Source organism: Oncorhynchus masou, chromosome 6 (assembly GCF_036934945.1).
Source record: "Oncorhynchus masou masou isolate Uvic2021 chromosome 6, UVic_Omas_1.1, whole genome shotgun sequence".
Lineage (NCBI taxonomy): Eukaryota > Metazoa > Chordata > Actinopteri > Salmoniformes > Salmonidae > Oncorhynchus > Oncorhynchus masou.
Genome location: NC_088217.1, coordinates 30,387,029 through 30,410,947, shown reverse-complemented (window position 1 = coordinate 30,410,947; position 23,919 = coordinate 30,387,029). Strand labels below are relative to the sequence as shown.

At 41.6% G+C, this 23,919-nt stretch overlaps 1 protein-coding gene across 1 annotated transcript in view; it reads right to left on the bottom strand.

Annotated features, from left to right (window-relative positions):
* Positions 1-4,484: 4,484 nt before the first annotated feature.
* The window catches only part of LOC135541877 (inositol 1,4,5-trisphosphate receptor type 1-like), a 187,051-nt gene continuing 167,616 nt past the window's right edge, over positions 4,485-23,919 (bottom strand). Inside the window, exons 58-61 of the mRNA XM_064968332.1 lie at positions 22,908-23,073; positions 11,737-11,897; positions 9,953-10,114; positions 4,485-8,991 (exon numbers count right to left, since the gene is read on the bottom strand). Of these exons, the coding sequence (XP_064824404.1) occupies positions 8,905-8,991; positions 9,953-10,114; positions 11,737-11,897; positions 22,908-23,073 (576 nt within the window). The 3' untranslated portion in view covers positions 4,485-8,904. The remainder of the gene's footprint in view (positions 8,992-9,952; positions 10,115-11,736; positions 11,898-22,907; positions 23,074-23,919) is intronic.

The following is a 23,919-nucleotide window of genomic DNA, read 5'->3' as shown; positions in this document are numbered from 1 at the left end:
AGAAGAAATAGAGGGTTATGGAATGGCCGAGTAAAGCCCAGATCTCAATCCTGTCGAAATGCTGTGGGGGTCTTGAAGAGGGCTGTGCATGCAAAAAAGCCCTCAAACATGAACCAGTTGAAGCAGCACCGTAAAGAAGAGGGGGAGAGGTGGGGGGATTCCTCCCAGTCGATGTAAGAGACTGATAGACAGTTACAAGAAATGGCTACATTAAGTTATTTAATCTAAAGGGGGCAATACAAGCTATTGAAGCTAGAGATGTACTTATTTTTTCTGCACTATGAAATTGCATTCCTGTTGATTTTTGATTAATAAATGATTGCAAAGTATGATCTTTCAGTGTCATTTGTTAAATTAGGTTTCCTTTATCTGTCAGTGTTGAAGTGAAGATTACATATCCATCTGTCAACAACAAAAAAAGGCCACTTTCCAGGGTCTTTTCCACGACTGTACATTATTTACCATTAATTTCTATTGGGCATAAAACACACAAAATAACCTGAAACACAACCAAAACAAGCAGCAAATGCCTCCAAAAAATTTGTAGAGTCACAAGCTTGATGTAATCATTGCGTGCTATGAATATGGGACCAAATTATTAACATTTTACTACATTAGTGAACACACAAGTGAATTTGTCCCAATACTTTTGGTCTCTTAAAATGGGAGGATTATGTACAAAAAGTGCTGTAATTTCTAAATGGTTCACCCTATACTGATAAAAATGCCCTCTAATTAAACTTGATAGTCTGAACTTTAACCTCATAGTCATTGTATCATTTCAAATCCAAAGTGCTTGAGTACAGAGCCAAAACAACAAAACATTTGGAACTGTCCCAGTGCTTTTGAAGCTCCCTGTAAATGCGTATTCATCTCTGTTTCAGCACCAACTGGTAGATTTAAAAATACTCTTGAGTTTGTAGATTATTTAGGTCGATTGAATTATTAGGTCATGCAATTAAAATTTGGAATAACGTCACAGATATGTATAGCCCACTTCACTGTGGAAAAGGGGTGGCAATAAATAAATAAAGATTTGAGTTTGCTTCCATGACTGGTTTCACATTAGTCTCCAGGGATCGTAAGGAAAAATCACCTAAAACAATTGCTATGTGTATTTACAATACTATTCTTCAAATGGATTATACATTTACCTAGCTCTTATCAATACATATTATCAATTTATAAATTACAGTGCATGGAGAATGCTCTTATGTCAATCAGAAAAAAATAAAATATATGCTTTTTCAACTTGGAACTGGCAGGTTCGCTCAACATTATTCATGATTCCCTCAAGGGTAAAGGTGGTGGAATTAAGTAAATATCAGAATACACCTCCACCCTGAATGAATAGCAGCGGGTGAATAGCATGCTATTCTCGTGCTTAAATTCGAGGTCAGAATAGGAATGAATAAAAAGGGAATTACGTTCCATTTACTCATGCTTAACTCCCCCCTTCCCCCCTTAGGGCTCAATTCTGATTTAGGAAATTAGGCCTTTCTTACACAGTAGTTGGTATTCAGATTCAGATTTACCTTTAAAAAGGTAGGTTGCAGGTGTGGTTCCCTTGCGCGCACTGAATAAATGTAATTCAACAGCTGAAAACTGTTGCTGGAGAACAGATTTTCTTGTGGAGTTTTCATTCAAATGGGTTTTCAGTGCATTCATCTTAAACCAGCCCTTTAAATACAGTGTACTTTCAATTAGAAGTTTGTCAAAAGACTAGAATACATAAAGAGTACAGGTTCAGAAAATAGGGATCATTGAAAGAAAACCATCTAAATATATCCATATTCTTCTCTGTTTCAGCACCAACTGGTAGATTTAAAAATACTCTGATCTTGTAGATTATTAAGCCACATTAAGGTTATGAAAGTACGTATTTATTTTTATTTAACCTTTATTTAACTAGGCAAGTCAGTTAAGAACAAATGCTTATTTACAATGATGGCCTACATGTATAAATCATTAAAAAAAGGTTTGGAGAGCTTTTACGCATTAAATATATTGATTAATCAAAAATAGAGTAGTTTGAGTCATTCAGAAAGTTGCCACATTCAGTTCTTTAACCAATGGTAATGTTGGAAGATTAGTGTACATATAATTATAATAGGGAGAATAGTATACCCTTGTCCATTTCAACCACGGCCAAGTATTGCGCCATGAGTCAGGTTTGTTATTGTTTGGTTTGCGCTCTGCTCCCTAACGGTTTACTTAGCCTAAACCCTTTTTTAAATATATATACTGAACAAAAATAAATGCGACATGCAACAATTTCATTTTTTTTACTGAGTTACAGTTCATATAAGGAAATCAGTCAATTAAAATAAATGTATTAGGCCCGAATCTATGGATTTCACATGACTGGGTATAGACCCTCCCACTTGGGAGCCAGGCCCAACCACTGGGGAGCCAAGTCCAGCCAATCAGAATTGTTTTTTTCCCCTCACAAAAGGGCTTTATTACAGACAAACACTCCTCAGTTCCATCAGCTTTCCGGGTGGCTGGTTTCAAGATGATCCCACAGGTGAAGAAGCCGGATGTCAAGGTCCTTGGCTGGCATGGTTACACATGGTCTGTGGTTGTGAGGCTGGTTTGATGTACTGACAAAACAATGTTGGAGGTGGCTTATGGTAGAGAAATTAACATTAAATGCTTTGGCAACAGCTCTGTTGGACATTCCTGCAGTCAACATGCCAATTGCACGCTGCCTCATAACTTGAGACATCTGTGGCATTGTGTTGTGTGACAAAACTGCACATTTCAAAGTGGCCTTTTATTGTCCCCAGCACAAGGCACACCTGTGTAATGATCATGATGTTTAAGACATTTGAGACTACCCATTCCTGCAAGTTAAAAGGCTGTACAATTTAAATTCCACATAATGGCACAGGATTTCATAAACTTTACTGTGGGATGGTTTTCTATGTTAATATGCTTCAGTTTGCTGCCATATGACTGGTTTCACATGTCTCCAGCGATTATAAAGGTAAAATATATCTAAAACAAGTGTCATTTATATTTACAACTCCCAAACAGACTACTCCTTTATCTAGCAGTTATCAATAGTTATTTCAAGTTGTAAATTACAGTGCATGGGGAATGGTGTTATTTCTATCTGGAAAAAAATTCAGTAGATGCTTTCTTCACTTGGAACTGCTTATTCATGGTTTTCTCATGTGTGTAAAGACGGTAGCATTATTATGGCATTAAGTCAAGGTCAGAATATGGCATTTGTACCCACCTCTTCCCCACCTTCATTTATTCAATCTCCACCCAAAACGAATAGCAGGTGAATAGCACACTGTTATCATGCTTAAGTTCAAGGTCAGAATATACATTGAGAGCAAAGTGCATAAAAAGGGAATTATGTTACATTTATGCGCGCTTAACTTGGGTTGGAATCGGGGCCTTAGAGAATAGCAACTGGTAATGCTTTGGGGATGTTTGTCTGAATGGGGTAAGAGGACACCCACCTGACAACAGGTGCTGTGGTAACAGAACACTTACCTAATGACTGGTCCAGGTGCCATGGCGATGGCACGTACCTGACTGACCACAAGAACTATGTTACCTTATAATGGGGACACCCATTAATACCCCTTTGAACTCTCTAGGTTATGTTCCATCCTGAGAAAAAGGAGATCCTCATGTTTCAAGGCTATTTTCCCTCATCTGTAATAATTTATTGCTTTACTTATATATATAAATATTTTTTTGAATTGTTATAATGGGACTGTGTGAGAGCCTCGAGAGGAGATTTCACACTGTCTTGTGGCATTCCCCTGCTTCCTGTATGTCAGACGACTCATTCAGCTCCAGCTGCAGTGGGCAGCGTCCTGCATGAATGGCACTACTTTAGTCATAAGTGGAAAACCAGTCACGTGCATCACATGATACACATTTAACAGCATACATTATTCTGGCCCGTGGCCGTGGGTGACACCTCATTAACGTCTAAATCTAATTATACAAGCTTCATCCTAATGTATCTTTCATCTATTAAAAGCTGATGTGCTATAGTATGTCATCGAAAATGCTTATGTTAGTGGGGTTTTCCCATACATGTCATCTGACAAAGGCAAACTCTGGGACCTAGTTATAGGATATAGGGCCCAGAGTTTCCCTGGTTAGATCAAGTGTTCAGGAAAAAATCCTGACCTATAAAGTTTAAAAAAGTAAATGGACCATATTGACCCATGGGGGACACCAATCATTTGATTCTGATATACTGATTCTGTGTATACCATATCACAAGTATTCTCTCTGTGGTGTTAAAACCCATACAGTTGGAAAAATCACCCCTGAACGTCTAACACATCTTTAATGAATAGACTTTTAAAGAATGGAATGTAAATTTCAGACAGCATGTTTTATATAGTAGGTTTGAAAGAAACTTTGGTCAAACAGCACTCCAAATCTTTTATATTAGTACTCTGTGGATTTCTTTACATAAACACTGCAATCAAACCAGGACACCTCTCTTCACGGAAGGCCCTTCACCAAACAAAGTGACAAGGAAACTTAATTTATTCATGTGCTACAAGCAATAATAACATAATAATCAGTGCTGAAAGATTAGATAGCAGAAATGGATGTAAATATAAGATTGTCAGAATGTAATTCAGAGCCAACATATCAAAACAAGGTTCTCACTTAGGTGTTTAGTGTGCTCCCAATGTATGACATAAGCAATACCAATGTGTTGACTCCTTTAGTATGACTCCTGGTCTTTTCTCCTTCTACACCCTCCCTCATAATGCTCACAACAACCATCTACAGGAGACATACGCAGTACAAACAGGGAAATATGCTACAGGAACCTTGGGATATCATATGACATCACAAATATGACCTCAAACAGTAACCTTAGGTCCTCATCCTAAAAGCTTTCTGGGAATGATCAGATACCTTCAAATTAGAATATAAGAAAATAAACATATACAATGTCTTCGGAAAGTATTCAGACCCCTTGACTTTTTCCACATTGTTACATTACAGCCTTATACTAAAATTAATAAAATAAAAAAATCCTCAAATCTATACACAATACGCCATAATGACAAAGTAAAAACGTATTTTATTTTTAATTTTTAGCAAATGTATCAAACATAAAAAACAGAAATACCTTAATTAGATAAGTAATCAGCCTCTTTGCTATGATACTCGAAATTGAGCTCAGGTGCACCCTGTTTCCAATGATCATCCTTGAGATGTTTCTACAAGTTGGAGTCCACCTGTGGTGGATTGATTGGACATGATTTGAAAGGCACACACCTGTCTATGTAAGGTCCCACAGTTGACAGTGCATGTCAGAGCAGAAACCAAGCCATGAGGTCGAAGGAGCTGTCCGAGACAGGATTGTGTCGAGGCACAGATCTGGGGAAGGGTACGAAAAGATTTCTGCAGCATTGAAGGTCCCGAAGAACACAGTGGCCTCCATCATTCTTCATTGGAAGAAGGTTGGAACCACAAAGACTCTTCCTAATGCTGTCCACCAGGCCAAACTGAGCAATTGGGGAGAAGGGCCTTGGTCAGATAGGTGACCAAGAACCCGATGATCACTCTGACAGAGCTCTAGAGTTCCTCTGTGGAGATGGGAGAAACTTTCAGAAGGACAACCATCTATCTCTGCAGTAACTCACCAATCAGGTTTTATGGTAGAGTGGCCAGACGGAAGCCACTCCTCAGTAAAAGGCATATGACAGCCTGCTTGGAGTTTGCCCGAAAGGCACCGAAAGACTCTCAGACCATGAGAAATAAGATTCTCTGGTCTGATGAAATCTAAATTGAACTCTTTGGCTTGAATGCCAAGTGTCACATCTGGAAGAAACCTGGCACCATCCCTACAGTGAAGCATGGTGGTGGCAGCATCATGCTGTGGGGATGTTTTTCAGCTGCAGGGACTGGGAGACTAGTCAGGATTGAAGCAAAGATTAATGGAGCAAAGTACAGAGAGAGATCCTTGATGAAAACCTGCTCCAGTGCGCTCAGGACCTCAGACTGGGGTTAAGGTTCACCTTCCAACAGGACAATGACCATAAGTACAAAGCCAAGATAACGCAGGGGTGGTTTAAGAACACGTCTCTGTATGTCCTTGACTGGCGCAGCAAGAGCCCGGACTTGAACCCCAGACCTGAAAATAGCTGTGCAGCAATGCTACCCATCCAACCTGCCAGAGTTTGAGAGGATCTGCAGAGAAGAATGGAAGAAATTCCCCAAATACAGGTGTGCCAAGCTTGGATCGTCATACCCAAGACTCTAGGCTGTAATTGCTGCCAAATGTACTGAGTAAAGGGTCTGAATACGTATGTAAATGTGATTTCAGTTTTTTTATTTGTAATAAATTTGCAAAAAAAAAATGGTTTTGCTTTGTCATTATGGGTTATTGTGTGTAGATGAGGAAAAAAAAGTTATTCCATTTTAGAATAAGGCTGTAACGTAACAATGTGGAAAAAGTCAAATACTTTTTGAATACTTCCTGAATGCACTGTATAGTATGGTTAATATGCACACAAACTCATGTATTTGAAAACCAACATAGCTGGCTTTAGCATGATAACCATGCTGTGCATATGGACTTTTGGGTTGAGTTTTCTTATCACAAAAATACTGTTATATATTGTCTCATTTGTAGATTATTGGTCAAAACAATCTTGGAAGAAGTCTTAAAGGTGGTCACAATTCTATTTGGCCATTGAAATACAGTGACTTAAGTGTTCAGACATCGACTTCTTACCCATTTTGTTGTGTTACAGACGGAATTTAAAACGGATTAAATTTAGATGTTTTAGTCACTGGCCTACACACAATACCCCATAATATCAAAGGGGAATTATGTTTTCAATTATTTTTACAAATTGCTGAAATGTCTCGAGTCAATAAGTATCCAACCCCTTTATGGCAAGCCTAAATAACTTCAGGAGTAAAAATGTGTTTTACAAGTGGCATGGACTCACTGAGTGCAATAAAAGTGTTTAACATGATTTTTGAATGACTACCTCATCTCTGTACCCCACACATATAATTATGGTGAAGGTCCCTCTGTCAAGCAGTGAATTTCAAACACAGATTCAACCACAGAGAACCATGAGTTTTTTCAATCGCAAAGAAGGGCACCCTATTGGTAGATGGGTCCACATTTTTTAAAAGCAGACATTGAATATGCATTTGCACATGGTCTATCAATACACCCAGTCACTACAAAAGGTACAGCCATCCTTTCTAACTCAGTTGCCTGAGAGGAAGGAAACCACTCAGGGATTTCACCATGAGGCCAATGGTGACATTAAAACAGTTACGGAGTTTAATGGCTGTGCTAGAAGAAAACTGAGGATGGATCAACAAAGTGTAGTTACTCTACAATACCAACCTAATTGACACAGTGAAAATAAGGAAGCTTGTACAGAATATAAATATTCAAAAACATGCATCCTGTTTGCAACAAGGCACTAAAGTAATACTGCAAAAAAACTGACAAAGCAATTAACTTTTTGTCCTGAATAAAGTTGTTTGGGGAAAATCCAATACAACACATTTCTGAGTACCACTCCATATTTTCAAGCATAGTCGTGGCTGCATCACGTTATGGGTATGCTTGTAATCGTTAAGGATTGGGGAGTTTTTCAGGATAAAAAATGAATGGAATGGAGCTAAGCACAGGCAAAATCCTAAAGGAAAACCTGGTTCAGTCTGCTTTCTACCAGACAAATCTACACTGGAGTTGCTTACCAAAAAGGCAAGACCTGAGCATGGTTATCTAGCAATTATCAACAACCAATTTGATAGAGCTTGATATTTCTTTTACAAGAATAACAGGCACAATCCAGGTGTGGATAGCTCTTAAGAGACTTACCCATAAAGACTTACAGCTGTAAGCGCTGCCAAAGCTTCCACAAACTATTGACTCAGGACTGTGAATATTTATGTAAATGAGATATTTCTGTATTTCATTTTCAATAAATTTGCTAAAATGTCTAAAATAATGTTCACTTTGTCATAATGGGATATTGTGTGCAGATGGGTAAGAAAAACAAAAACAATCCATTTAGAATTTAGTATTTATACCCCTTGACTTATTCTAAAATGTGGAATAAGTCAAGGGGTATGAATACTTTCTGAAGGCACTGTATATAAATAAAATAAAGCCATCTAAAAAAACTCATACCATCTCCAACAGACATTATGTACAGATGAAACATCTTTGTGGTTGCATATCGTAAAGTATTGGTATTGCACCTCGTACAAAAATAAGATATTAAATACTGTTTGCCAGGTTACAAATATATAAAAAAGAGGAAAGCGTCCTTCAACACGAAAGTGTTGTGTCTCAAGAGTCTTGTGTTGCAATTGGCTGAGACTTCAAGTTCACCAAATACATCAAGACCAATGGGGGAGTAGAACCTTTGTCACCCATTCAAAGTGGTAAGGAAAGATGGACAAGGCATTAAGGGTAGTAAGACAACCTAAGGCATTTTCAACTGAGTAATTTTTACAACCTAAACTTACATGACTGGTTCCTTCTTCTCAAGTCCAGGGGTACCTTTTGCACACTCCATACATTCCTCATCCACCCACTCAAACTCATGTGCACAGTACACACTCACGTACACTACATGCATATGCCCCATCTCCTAATGTGCACTAGTTTCACAAACACTAAGTGTTCATTAAGGCCTTCTACACACAAATTCCTTCATACTGTACATACTCACTCTTTAAAGCCCATGTGTCAGGCACACTACTACTGTACAAACACACTTTGGCATACTCCTGTACACTACATTGACTGTCAGAAGAAGGCACTGTAATGTCAGGATCTCCTTCATGTGAGTGGTGGTCCTGGGTAAGGGTCCTGGGTAAGGGTCCTGGGTGGAGGAGGTGGTACCCACCCCACGGTTCTCCTCAGGCTGGCTGCTGGGGATTGACGTTCATGTGAGGGGGGTGGCCCAGGAGTCCAATCCTCTGCTTTTGTTTCCTCTGCTCTGTCATCTACCGAAAGGGGGAAGAGTGTTGATCTCAACCTCAAATAAACACAGTACACACCCAATAACAAACACACGGAGAAGCGCACAAACATCTGCACACTTACTGATAAATGCACTGAGACACACACCCACAGAAGGTTTCCTGTGGCAAGCTTTGACAGAGACCATTGTTGACCCTTTGAACTCATGAACTGCCAGCCCCTTCCTCCACACACAGCCCAGCTGCCGCATATTTCTCAACAAATCTGTGAACCCACCCTGGGCCCACCCCACCCATCACAGCCAACCCCACAAACCTTTCTCCACAACCACTCAACAGCCCAGAGCAGTGAGAGAATCTGACATACCTTCTGCTTAATTCAAAATGATCCCTAGCTCCTACTCATAGGCACTTGTAAACATAAAAGGATTGGATCAGTTTAAAGGGTACGAAGAAAGAGTTTTTCTCTCCAAAATAACAACAGTGTGGTCAAAGTCTTAGTAGCTTAGTTATAGTCATGGTCTGGTTATCTACACCTCCCCAAAAAATATATTTGTATTTTTTTTTTAAACATTTAGTCTAGAAAAAAATATATATCTTCGGGACAACCCACAATGAACAATTGTCAAAGTCGTATGGAGAACTTACAGAGTTCGTATGCTAACTCGAGCTGGCTAATGTTAGCCACTAGCCATGCTAGCATGTAATTACATTCCAGAACGAGTGTTGGCGGTGATGAGCTACAATCCACCAATCACTTCAGTTTCAGCACCGGCTGGCTCTTGTTGCCTTCTTGCATCGGGCTCAGTAAGCAAGAAAAATCGCTCCATCTTGCCTTCTAATAGGCTAGGTGGAATTTCTTCCATATTGCTTTTCACCAATCCAATCATCTCATAACTACATGAGCACCTTGCCAATTAGCTGTTGGGAGCCAAGGTGTGATTTGACAGACATCTGTCTGTGTGTCTGTGCAGATGAGACTCACCTGCTCCTTGAGCTCCGTGAGCTGTCCAGACAGATTGCACACCAGCCTCATGGCTGACTCCAGCTTCTCTTGCAGATTTCTGATCTCGTTCTGTTCGCCTTCCGCGTCACTGCTCACCAGCGACATTGCACGCATCCGTGGGAACCAGTCCAGATTGTGCTCCTGTAAAATAAGATAAAATAAATGTATCTTAATTGACTTGCGTATCAAAGGAAGAACATACAGACATCCAATGGCTTTGAGGAGGGGGTGATGGATATCAAAGAAAACGATCAGCAAAAAAGGAAGACTCAAAACACTGAAAGTGATTTATGCTCCTAAGTGTGTTTATTTGCATTGAAACATAAGAAAAAGGCCAGGGATTGTTAGCGTTGCAATCCTCCCTTGTATGTGTGTTACTAGGATACTGTAAGAATATTTCGAAGATAAATACACAACACAGAGGACGAGAGGTCAATAGAGGACTAAAAGTTAAACGATCAATGGAAAGTGTTTTTTCTATAATAGGGGATTAATGATCAATGAGACATGGGAGGAATTTCAGTCTAGCAACAAAGCAAGTTCTCATTGTTCCAAATTGTTTATACATTGAACCTGAAATAGGATACTTGTTATTTAGCTATTGGCCCAGTTTTATTGCAAGGAATTCCAATTGGTCAACCACAGGCTAGGGGCTGGGTTATAAAACTATATCCTGTCCCTTTGTTCTGTGGGGAGAATCACTAAGGAGAGATTCACTGAGGACAGGGGAGAATGAACATCTACCGCTCAGCATATAATCTATGATTTGTCCTCTTTGAATAAACCTATTTTTCTCCCCCTGATTTTCTTTGGGGTCTGTGTTATTGAAGAGTAACATCAACTGCTAACACCACCAAACTGCACAGACCAGTATGATGACATGATTGCTACTGTAACAGTATAACTTTAGACCGTCCCCTCGCCCATAACCGGGCGCGAACCAGGGACCCTCTGCACACATCAACAACAGTCACCCACCGAAGCATCGTTACCCATCGCTCCACAAAAGCCGCGGCCCTTGCAGAGCAAGGGGAACTACTACTTCAAGGTCTCAGAGCAAGTGACGTCACCGATTGAAACGCTATTTAGCGCGAACCACTGCTAACTAAGCTAGCGTTTCACATCCGTTACACTACCAAAATAACAAGGGCGAACAGCAAAAATTAAGACTCTTTAAGAGACTCTCCTGGCATCTCAGGTTTATCATTGTTGAATACAAAAATGAAACCCATTCCCTTTTCTAGTGCTATCATTGTGCCTCGTATCACAGCTTAATCTGTTTTAGGGTTAGACAACAGTTCATGTACAAGTCTTACCCCTCTGCCTTTCTGTTTGTCTCTACCAGTGAGATCACTGGGTGTGTGTGTCATCCAGAGCGTTTGTAATTCAGTCGGTCAGTGACATTCAGTGTGTACATGCTATCTCCGTCAGTTGAGGGTGGAAGGGCAAATAGCTACATTGGAGGTGTATGTGCCCGCGAGTGTCACATTCTCCTCTCTGACTCAATACACACAACGTACACACAGTTAGTAAAGGTCAGCAGCTAGTTAAGGGATTTACCAGAACACACAAACAGCAACTCTATGGCCCTACATGCACCCTGCAAACCTCAGTCTCCCCCCAGGACAGGATGTAGTGTACCCTATGCACTCATGTCAGTGGGTAATGGGGACGGCCTGGGCTTATGCTGTATCACATTACATATTAGACGTTGTGGTCTGACATGGGAAATGTTACCAGCTCAGGCCTGGTGTGTGTGTCACCTTGATCATCTCAGCGACGTAGCTCTCGGGGCCAGTGTACTCTGTGGAATCCTTCACTTTGACCAGCACAATGAAGAACAGGTAGTGCCACATGTTGTGCTCCTCCTTGATGTGCTCCTCAAACGTCACCGTCTTGTTGTCAAACTTGTCTCTCTCCAGACCTGTGAGGAAACAAAATGTGTGCACACGCGCGCACACACATGCACACACACACTAGAGATCGTAAATCAATTCACGGAGGGTAAGCCGCTGTGGACCTAAGAAATAAGGAAAAAGGGACTTCCTGACAGCAGAGGAGCACTTTTGACCCTGTGATATGGAGTGGTGTTTCATGAGCATCTGGCAGAAGCAGATTCCTGTAGAAAAGTCCATCTTTCAGTCTAATGACTAAACAACATTAGTCTACTCGGATAAACTGGCCAACTTCCTGGAATCTCCAAAATATGAGAATTGCCATGTGAATTTGGGAAATGTGGAGAAAGTGTGGGCATTTTGGATTTTATCTATCTAGGCAAGCGGTGTCAAATACATTTTGGCCCACAGGTCGCGTTTGGTCTTCACTGAGGTCCGCACTTACATTTAAAAAATATATTTCCCTGTAGGGATGGGCATTTGACATTTTTACTGTTCCAGTACTCGCATGATTTCTCCCCTGAAGTACAGATAAAAAAAAAATATTTTTTAGAACACTAAAAAAATGTCTGTGCATTTATCTATATGCCAACAGTGAGAAACAAGGCCCAATTTATCATAACCATTACAGATAACGAATTCCAATTGACTCATATATACTCAGCCAATAAAAAGAAAAAAAGCTCCATTTAAGACTAATTTATTAAAACTGTTTTATCAACTGGTTATGTTATACCGTGGAACACAATCTTCAAAAAGGTAGTAACCTTGCTTGTTGAAGTTTATGGCTGTGCAATGGGATAGGATTGTTTGTTAATTTAACAGACAAGATGCTATTATTTCCTGAACCCTTATCACAGTCAAGACCAGTGGTATTCATGAATGCCAAGGGAAGCCAGGTATCCCCAAAAAATGTACCAAGAAAAAAACAAAATAATTTATCTTTCCTCCCTCAGTGTTTCATAATTTTCTTTCTATTCGCAAGAGGCTGAATTTATTGCACCGGAGAAAGCATCCAAGCGAGAGAAACATCGCCCCGCTGTCTCTGTAGGTGTAAGGCCATTTATCTGATGCTGTCTGGTCCAAAAGAGTATAACATTGTTTCTGCCCCTAGCATTGAATGCAACGGAAGTCAGCGAGCATTTGGCCTTCCTTGATAAAAAATAAATAAAATAATAGCCAATCAGCATTGAGCTAAACTGAGTGAACTCAACTGTGAATGGCCCTGGCGACCCCCTCAAAAAAGAGTCAAGGGAAGCCAGTTTGGATTTGGTTCCATTCCGATCACAAAGCATCATACCTCATTGACAGAAACTTGTTGAGCATCTTGTTGTGTTGCTGATCCAACCATAAATTCATACAGTTTGCCCCTGGCCTGAGAAGATGGAAGTTCAATATGTAGCTAGATGTAGAAGGCTAATGTTAACTAGCTAACGTTGCCCATGAAAGGAAGTTAGGTTAGCAAGCATGCATTTTAGCCAGGTAGAGAAGGACAACAAAAAATAAAAGCTTTTACTTGTTTGACAGTCATATACCATTTCATCAACGTGAAAGAGAGGAGGATGGCATTGGCGTTTCTCTACAATTAGGGTGAGTGAACGCACAGCTACTGGTCAAGACACACCTATTTTATAGTAAAATAATGATGTAACATAACAGAATAAAAGAGAATAGTGTGAAGTGATGCGCATCTCGCATATGGAACAGTCATTCTAAAAGCGTGATAATTTGAAACAGGGCTCAGTTTGGGTTACAAACCAGAATCTGTCTTTTCTATATACAGATGTTCGATTTAGTTTATTCTGCCTGTTCTTTGGAATGTTCTATATGGATTAACAATTCCACATTGAACACTGCATGGGGATGAATTACGGCCACAACATCTGCTTGTGAGTAGGCTTAGACTTAATGATTCTGATGAAAATACGCTCCGTCTTTAGCAAACTAATGTTTTTGCATATTTTCAGTGTGGAACCTGTCTATGTTTAGGGGGGTTATTAGCCTAGACTAACCAATTCTAAATGGCACTAGCAGTTCGCAAAGTAGGATCGCCACTAGTTACCACAGCCACAAAGTATTAAACCCCACCTATTTCTACAAATTCTCTTATCTGATTTTAAACCGAAGCCGTAACCCTAACCACACTGCTAACCTTATTCCTAACCTTGAATTAAGACCAAAAAGCAAATTTTTGTTTAAATACATTTTTAAGATAAACAGTTTCACTTTGTGGCTGTGGTAGCTAGTGACAAAAGCCTAAACTGAAATTAGACAGGATGCAATTTTTTCAAAACTACAGCTTGTTGTATGTTGTTTCTGTAGTACATGTTTCTGTACTTCAGTCAACCAGTCCATTTAGAATTTATGATAAAACTGTCGTCATTTGGCAAGGAATGTAGCTTGTGTATCCCATCAGTTAGATACGTTGGATTAATGGATTAAATAAAAAAAATCCTCATCAATCTACACATAAAACCCTATAATGACAAAGCAAAAACAGGTTCAGTAGTTGTTGCAAATATATAAAAAAACAAAAACAGAAATGCCTTATTTACATAAGTAACCAGACAATCGATATTGAGCTCAGGTGTATCCTCTTTCCATTGATCATCCTTGAGATGTTTCTACAATTGGATTGGAGTCCACCTGTGGTAAATTCAATTGATTGGACATGTTTTGGAAAGGCACACACCTGTAAGGGCCCACAGTTGACAGTGTATGTCAGAGCAAAAACCAAGCCATAAGGTTGAAGGAATTGTCCGTAGAGCTCTGAGACAGAATTGTGTCGAGGCACAGGCCTGGGGAAGGGTACCAAAACATTTCTGCAGCATTGAAGGTCCCCAAGAACACAGTGACCTCCATCAATTCGGAAGAAGTATTCACTGCCAAAGGTGCTTCAACAAAGTACTGAGCAAAGGGTCAGAATACATATGTAAATGTGATATTTCGTTTTTTATGTGCAAAAATGTCTAAAACCTGTTTTTGCCTTGTTATCAAATGTTATTGGTCATATACACGTGGTTAGCAGATGTTAATGCGAAATGCTTGTTGTAGCGAAATGCTTGTGCTTCTAGTTCCGACAGTGAAGTAATCTATATAGCAGTGGTGGGCCGTCAGGGCCAGCAAGGCCTTCTCTGCTGGCCTAAACATCATCAGAATATATATATATTTTAAATATATTTCCCCACAAATATGTATTAAATTATTCCCCAGAGTAAGAGTTACACTCTTCATTTCATAGCTTTCCTCTTGGTTGCACTGCTTCCAGCCCCAGGTTGAGATTTGGAGGACTGGTCTTATGTTAGATCTTTTATCCAATCATATTCAGCCATCATGTGTTGCCAGGGGTCTAAAATCTGCCCTCATGCCTTCAGAATCAACAGTGCGGGCGCTTGCAGCTTAAAGTGAATGAAAATGAAAATTTAGTGTCAACCAATCAGCTTTAGAGTTGGCTATTGTACGCCAGCTGGCTGGCTCCAGTGTTACACAGGAGCCAGCTAGCAGGCGTAGTGCGTGCACGTCTTTTGATTGGATTACCAATATTGAGAGGCAAGTCCTATGGGCAGGTCTATGCAGAACCTCAGAACTTGGAAACAGAATTTGATAAACAAATTAATTTGCGTACTACTAAGCTGTTTTGTCAACCCACAATGGTGGAAGGAGGAGAAGATATCGATTTGGTCGAGGATATAATTATAACGCCATTCTAAAGACAAACTTTTCAAGAAAAGTTAGATATTGTAAGGAGAGGTCGCCCGACGCAGACGCTACAAAGCCTGTCACAGGCGGGAAAGGGGTTCGTTCGAGCGCTATCAATGGCTCACAGGCTCCGAGAAGCACAGCAAACTGTACTGCTGGGAATGCCTATTATTTTCAAGTGATCGATTTGGTGTTTGGAGCCACACTGGCTTTGCAAACTTGAGTTGTCTAAGCAAGGCAGCAACGAGACACCAAAGTACGGATGGGCACTTACAAGCAATGGTGCTTTTGAAAACTTTTGGGGACACCCGAGTGGATCTACAGCTCAACGAACAAGCGCGCAGGGCAACGGACAATGAAAAGATGAAGAAAAATAGGGAAATATTGAAATATTGTAAATATTGTAAATAAATAATATTGACTCATTGTGTCATGTTTTTGTGTAAACAGGAACTGGGGGGGGGACTTAAAGCTCAAAGTTTGTGGACCAGAAATGGATAGAAGAAGAATATTAATATAACTCTGTTGCACTCGACTATGTTCTTGGCTATTAGTTGAACTGTACTGTATTGTACTCTTCCCCTGCAATTCTCGGAATAAAAATGTCAATTTCAAGGTGATGCAACGGCTGGTTATACTGCGTTTCTGTCTAAATGTGTAGGGTCTAGAGCCATGGCATCATAATGATGGTAATAAGAGGTGGATTAATTTGGGTGGGACTGTGTAGGACCTCACTGAAGGCCCAGGCCCCAGGCCCACGGCACGCCACTGCTATATAGTGTATATAAACTACATCCGGCGCCGACAGAGATGGCCGCCTCGCTTCACGTTCTTAGGAAACTATGCAGTATTTTGTTTTTTTATGTATTATTTCTTACACTGTTACCCCAGGAAATCTTAAATCTCATTACATAGAGCCGGGAGGAACTATTGGATATAAGAGCAACGTCAACTTACCAACATTACGACCAGGAATACGACTTTCCCGAAGCGGATCCTGTTTGGTCCACCACCCAGGACAATGAATCGGATCCCAGCAGGTGACCCAAAACAACGGCGACGCAGAAGGGCCAGACGGAGCGGTCTTCTGGTCAGGCTCTGTAGACGGGCACATCGCGCACCGCTCCCGAGTATACTACTAGCCAACGTCTAGTCTCTTGACAACAAGGTAGACAAAATCCGAGCAATCGTTTTGTCTTCCAGAGAGACAGAGATTGTAACATTCTCTGTTTTACAGAAACATGACTCACTCGGGATACACTATCAGAGTCAGTACAGCCACCTGGTTTCTTCACGCATTGCGCCGACAGAAACAAACATCTCTCTGGTAAGAAGAAGGGCGGGGATGTATGCCTTATGATTAACGAGTTGTGGTGTGATCATAACAACATACAGGAACTCAAGTCCTTTTGTTCACCTGACCTAGAATTCCTTACAATCAAATGCCGACTGCATTATCTACCAAGAGAATTCTCTTCGATTATAATCAAAGTCGTGTACATCCCCCCAAGCAGTCACCTCGACTGCCCTGAAAGAACTTCAATGGACTCTATGTAAACTGGAAAACACATATCCTGAGGCTACATTTATTGTAGCTGGGAAATTTAAAAAGGCTAATCTGAAAACAAGGCTCCCTAAATCTTTTCTGCATATCGAATGCACGACCAGGGCTGGGAAAACCCTGGATCTTTGTTACTCTAACTTCCGCGATGCTTACAAAGCCATCCCTCGCCCTCTTTTCGGCAAATCTGACCACGTCTCCAATTTGTTGCTCCCAGCCTATAGACAGAAAGTAAAACAGGAAACCCCCATGCTCAGGTCTGTTCAAGGCTGGTCCGACCAATCTGATTCCACACTTCAAGATTGCTTCGATCACGTGGACTGGCATATGTTCCGGATAGCATCAAACAAAAACATTGATGTATACGCTGATTCGGTGAGCGAGTTTATTAGCAAGTGCATCGGTGACGTGGTACCAACAGCGATTATTAAAACCTTCCCCAACCAGAAACCGTGGATTGATGGCAGAGCATTCGCGCAAAACTGAAAGCTCGATCCACTGCTTTTAATCAGGGCAAGGCAACCAGAAACATGACCGAATACAAACAGTGTAGCTATTCCATCCGCAAAGCAATCAAACAAGCTACGCGTCAGTATAGAGACAAAGTACAGTCGCAATTCAACGGCTCAGACACGAGAAGAATGTGGCAGGGTCAATCACGGACTACAAAAAAACAAAACAGCCCCATCGCGGACCCCGATGTCTTGCTCCCAGACAAACTAAACAACTTCTTCGCTCGCTTTTAGGACAATACAGTGCCACTGACACAGTCCGCTACCAAAACCTGCAGAGTCTCCTTCACCGCAGCCAACGTGAGTAAAACATTTTAACGTGTTAACCCTTGCAAGGCTGCCGGCCCAGAAGGCATCGCTAGCTGCGCCCTCAGAGCATATTGAATCAATCGGACATATTGAATCAATCCCTATCCAAGTCTGCTGTTCCCACATGCTTCAAGAGGGCCACCATTGTTCCTGTTCCCAAGAAAGCTAAGGTAACTGAGCTAAACGACTATCACCCTGTAGCACTCACTGCCGTCATCATGAAGTGCTTTGAGAGACTAGTCAAGGATCATATCACCTCCACTCTACCTGACACCCTTGACCCACTCTAATTTGCTTACCGCCCCAATAGGTCCACAGACGACGCAATCACAATCACACTGCACTAACCCATCTGCACAAGAAGAATGCCTATGAAAGAATCCTGTTCATCGACTACAGCTCAGCATTTAACACCATAGTGTCCTCCAAACCTGTCATTAAGCTTGAGACCCTAGGCCTGATCCTCAACACTGGGGCCCCACAAGGGTGCGTTCTCAGCCCTGTACTCCCTGTTCACCCATGACTGCGTGGCCATGCACGCCTGCAACTCAATCATCAAGTTTGCAGACGACAATACAGTGGTAGGCTTGATTACCAACAACGACTAGATGGCCTACAGGGAGGAGGTGAAGGCCCTCTGAGTGTGGTGTCAGGAAAGCAACCTCACACTCAATGTCAACAAAACAAAGAAGATGATCGTGGAATTCAGGAAACAGCAGAGGGAGCACCCCCCTATCCACATCGACAGGACAGTAGTGGAGAAGTTGGAAAGTTCCTGGGCGTACACATCACAAACAAACTGAAATGGACCACCCACACAGACAGCGTGGTGAAGAAGGCGCAACAGCGCCTCTTCAACATCAGGAGGCTGAAGAAATTTGTCTTGTCACCAAAAACAAACTTTTACAGATGCACATGGAGAGCATGAGAGCATCCTGTCGGGCTGTATCACCGCCTGGTACAGCAACTGCTCCGCCCACAACCACAAGGCTCTCCAGAGTGTAGTGAGGTCTGCACAACGCATCACCGGGGGCAAACTACCTGCCCTGACACCTACACCACCCGATGTCACAGGAAGGCCAAAACGATCATCAAGGACAACAACCACCCGAGCCACTGTCTTCACCCCGCTATCATCCATAAGGCGAGGTCAGTACAGGTGCATCGAAGCTGGGACCGAGAGACTGAAAAACAGCTTCTATCTCCAGGCCATCAGACTGTTGAACAGCCATCACTAACATTGAGTGGCTGCTGCCAACATACTGACTCAAATCTCAAGCCACATTAATAATTAAAAATTGGATGTAATAAATATATCACTAGTCACTTTAAATAATGTTTACATACTCTACATTACTCATCTCATATGTATATACTGTACTCTATACCATCTACTGCATCCTGCCTATGCCGTTCGGCCATCGCTCATCCATATATTTATATGTACATATTCTTATTCATTCCTTCACACTTGTGTGTATAGGGTAGTTGTTGTGGAATTGTTAGATTACTGGTTAAATATTACTGCATGGTCAGAACTAGAAGCACAAGCATTTCGCTACACTCGCATTAACATCTGCCAACCATGTGTATGTGACCAATACAATTTGATTTGATTTAAAAAGTAATCTAACAATTCCACAACTACCTTATACACACTCACATCAACACCATTATCCCAGAAACAGGCAGGTTGAGAGCTTCAAGTTCCTTGGTGTCCACATCACCAATAAACTAACATGGTCCAAGCACACCAAGACAGTCATGAAGAGGGCACGACAAAACCAATTCCCCATCAAGGTATGTGCATGGGGGGGATATACAGTCGTGGCCAAAATTTGGCAAAAAAAAAAATGACACAAATATTAATTTCCAAAGTCTGCTGCCTCAGTTTGTATGATGGCAATTTGCATATACTTCAGAATGTTATGAGTGATCAGATGAATTGCAATTAATTGCAAAATACCGCTTTGCCATGCAAATGAACTGAATCCCCCCCAAAACATTTCTACTGCATTTCAGCCCTGACACAAAAGCACCAGCTGACATCATGTCAGTGATTCTCTCGTTAGCACAGGTGTGAGTGTTGACGAGAACAAGGCTGGAGATCACTCTGTCATGCTGATTGAGTTTGAATAACAGACAAAGCTTCAAAAGGAGTGTGGTGCTTGGAATCATTGTTCTTCCTCTGTCAAACATGGTTACCTGCAAGGAAACACATGCCGCCATCATTGCTTTGCACAAAAAGGACTCCAAAGGCAAGGATATTGCTGCCAGTAAGATTGCACCTAAATCAACCATTTATCGGATCATCAAGAACTTCAAAGAGCACGGTTCAATTGTTGTGACGAAGGCTTCATGTCGCCCAAGAAAGTCCAGCAAGCACCAGGACCGTCTCCTAAAGTTGATTTAGCTGCGGGATCGGGGCACCACCAGTACAGAGCTTGCTCAGGAATGGCAGCAGGCAGGTGTGAGAGAATCTGCACGCACAGTGAGGCAAAGACTTTTGGAGGATGGGCTGGTGTCAAGAAGGGCAGCAAAGATGCCACATCTCTCCAGGAAAAAACAACAGGGACAAACTGATATTCTGCAAAAGGTACAGGGATTGGACTGTGGTAAAGTCATTTTCTCTGATGAATCCTCTTTCCGATTGTTTGGGGCATCCAAAAAAAAGCTTGTGAGCGCTACCATCAGTCCTGTGTCATGCCAACAGTAAAGCATCCTGAGACCATTCATGTGTGGGGTTGCTTCTCAGCCAAGGGAGTGGGCTCACTCACAATTTTGCCAAAACACAGCCATGAATAAAGAATGGTACCAACACATCTTCCGAGAGCAACTTCTCCCACCCATCCAGGAATAGTTTGGTGATGAACAATGCCTTTTCCAGCATGATGGAGCACCTTGCCATAACTAAGTGGCTCGGGGAACAAAACATCAATATTTTACCCACAAATTTTGACAAACTCCAAGCATTGATTATGCAAGAATGGACTGCCATCAGTCAGGATCTGGCTCAGAAGTGGATTGCAGAGGTCTTGAAAAAGAAGGGTCAACACTGCTCTTCGACTCTTTGCATCAACTTCATGTAATTGTCAATAAAAGCCTTTAACACTTGTAATTATACTTCAGTATTCCATAGTAACATTTGACAAAAATATCTAAAATACACTGAAGCAGCAAACTTTGTGGAAATGAAAACTTTTGGCCACAACTGTACACGGCTGTGACTATAATCAAAGAGGATTCTCTTGGGAGATAATGTGGTCAGCATTAGATTGTATATAATTCTAGGTTAGGTGAACAAAATTACTTGAGTTCCTCCTGTATGTTGTTATGATTATGCAATGAGTTGTTAATCATGAAGCATACACCCCTGCCCGCCTTCTTACCAGAGAGATGTTTGTTTCTGTCGGCATGATGCATGAATCAAGCCGGTGACTGTACCGACTCCGACAACATATCCAGAGTGAGCCATGTTTCGGTGAAACAGAAAATGTTACAATCTCTGATGTCTCTCTGGAAGGCAACCCTTGCCCTAATTTTGTTCACCTTGTTGTCTAGAGACTGGACATTGACGAGTAATATGCTCGGAAGCGGTGGGTGGTGTGCACGCCTTCGAAGTCTGACCAGGAGGCCACTGTCTACCTCTCCTACGGCGACGTGGTTTTGTGTCGGCCTCTGGGATTAGATCCAATATCTTGGGTGGTGATCCGAAAAAAGGATCTGCTTCGGGAAAGTTGTATTCCTGGTCGTAATGTTGGTAAGTTGACGTCACACTCATATCCAGTAGTTCTTCCTGGGTGTATGTAATAACACTTAACATATTCTGGGCTAACTATGTAAGAAATAATACATAAAAAAACTAACAGGAACTGATAAAAAAACATTAAGTGTTGTATGTAGGCATTGTGTGTAGATTGATGAGGAAAAACAAATGTTATACATTTTAGAATAAGGCTGTAACATAACTAAATGAGGAAAAAGTCTAGGGGTCTGAATACTTTCTGATTGCACTGGAAGAGGCACAAAGGCAATACTTTAACTGTAGGAGGGGCTAAGAGGAGAGGAGACAAAGTCAGTGGCTTGAAGAACCATCTCTTTCTCTGTGATGGGAGACAATCCCTCCAATCTCGCTCCCATCTCCTCTGTGCCTCAGTTCCCACATGAAACCATGACGACAGGGCCGTGCCCCCCCCCCCGATCAGGCTTTATGTAACGTGTGTGAGTCATGGACCACCTCCACAGACATACAGCTTAACCCGACAACAGACCAGGGCCTTGTTCAAAAAGGTATAATGGTAGGAGTGCTAATCTAGGACCCCCCACCCCACCTCTTATTCAATATGATTTAAAAGGGAAAACTGATCCTACTATGTGAGTACAGGTCCTGGACTAATACTACTATATCTACTGCCCACTGGGGCCCACAACCTGACTGGCTGAGAGAGAAGAAAGGAGTGCTGGGCAGGCAGGAAGCCTCCATGACTCAGTCTTCTAGAGAAAAGGGGAGGAAAGAGATACTGTACAGGGAGAAAAGAGGGAAGGACAGCAGTAAACTAACATTCATAGAAGAAGGTCAAGCTAAGGACTTGTGCTTACTCATGAGGGTGTGTGTGCACTACCTGCATACTCCTGTCATACTCAGGGCTTGCACTTACTCATGAGGGTGTGTGTGCACTACCTGCATACTCCTGTCATACTCAGGGCTTGCACTTACTCATGAGGGTGTGTGTGCACTACCTGCATACTCCTGTCATACTCAGAGCTTGCACTTACTCATGAGGTGACACCCATCCAGATGAAATACCATGTCTTGTAAAATACAACAAACCTACATTGATATACCAGTTTTCTACTACGCAACTGAAAACAAATTATTCAGAATACATGGCTACCCCAGTTGTGACTAGTAGTTCTGTTCTTTTCAGGCTAGAGACAGGGCAGCTATGTCTTCTCACCGCATATGAAGCAGGTGGTCTTCAGGACCTCTTCCTTCTTCTGTTTCTCACTCCTCAGGTCTGCAAAGGTGTCGATGATGACTCCGAAGATGAGGTTGAGGACGATGATGATGACCATGAAGAAGAAGAGCAAGTCGTAGATCACCCTGGCCGCAAACAGAGGCTCCTACAATGAGAGAAAGGGGGATTGGCGGGAGAGGAGTGGTTATAACACATTATAAAGCATTATAAACTCCAGGTAACAACATATACAGTACTGTACCACACTATAGCTATTATTGTTGGTACTTTGAGTAGAAATTGACAAAGTGTGGGGTGTACAGACTAAACCAGAGATGACCAACAGATTTTTGGTCCAACCCACCACTAACAGCTCAACCTATAAACTTATTTAACCAATCAAATAAATGAAATCAATGTAAAGCAGTATTAGTTGATTTAGGTGTGTAAGTAGTGGACTGGACACACTGTGACCCTTCAGGATGGAGTTGCCCACCTGTGGATTAAACACATATAACATTTAAAACAATAACATACAGCACATGTAACACAAATAAATAACACACAGAACATATAACACACTGACAATAAGGTCAGAAAAAAGCCAAATGTTAGACAGTGAAAGTGGGGCCCAGTATCATACTGGGCTGACATATGATGACGTGACCTGGGTCAGAGAGATAGCGTGGCCTGTTTATTTGGGTACACAACTGAAAATGTTTTGCAATGAAAGGTGGAAATGACTGTCTCTTATTGGACAGGTCCAGGTAGTCCCTCCCTGTTCCTTCCATTTGGTGACTATATTGAACACGGTCCTGGTTTTTACATAAAGGCAGAACAGGGGCCATTGGTTATGAGCAGGGGCTTAGCCTAATCGGCCCTGAATCATGTGTGTTGATTTGAAACATAAGAACACAGGTGCAAGCGGCCAGATGTCACACAGTTACGACCACAAGAAACAGTTACGCAAACAGGCTGAAATGTCGGGCACCGTAAACAGGCTCTTCTCTCG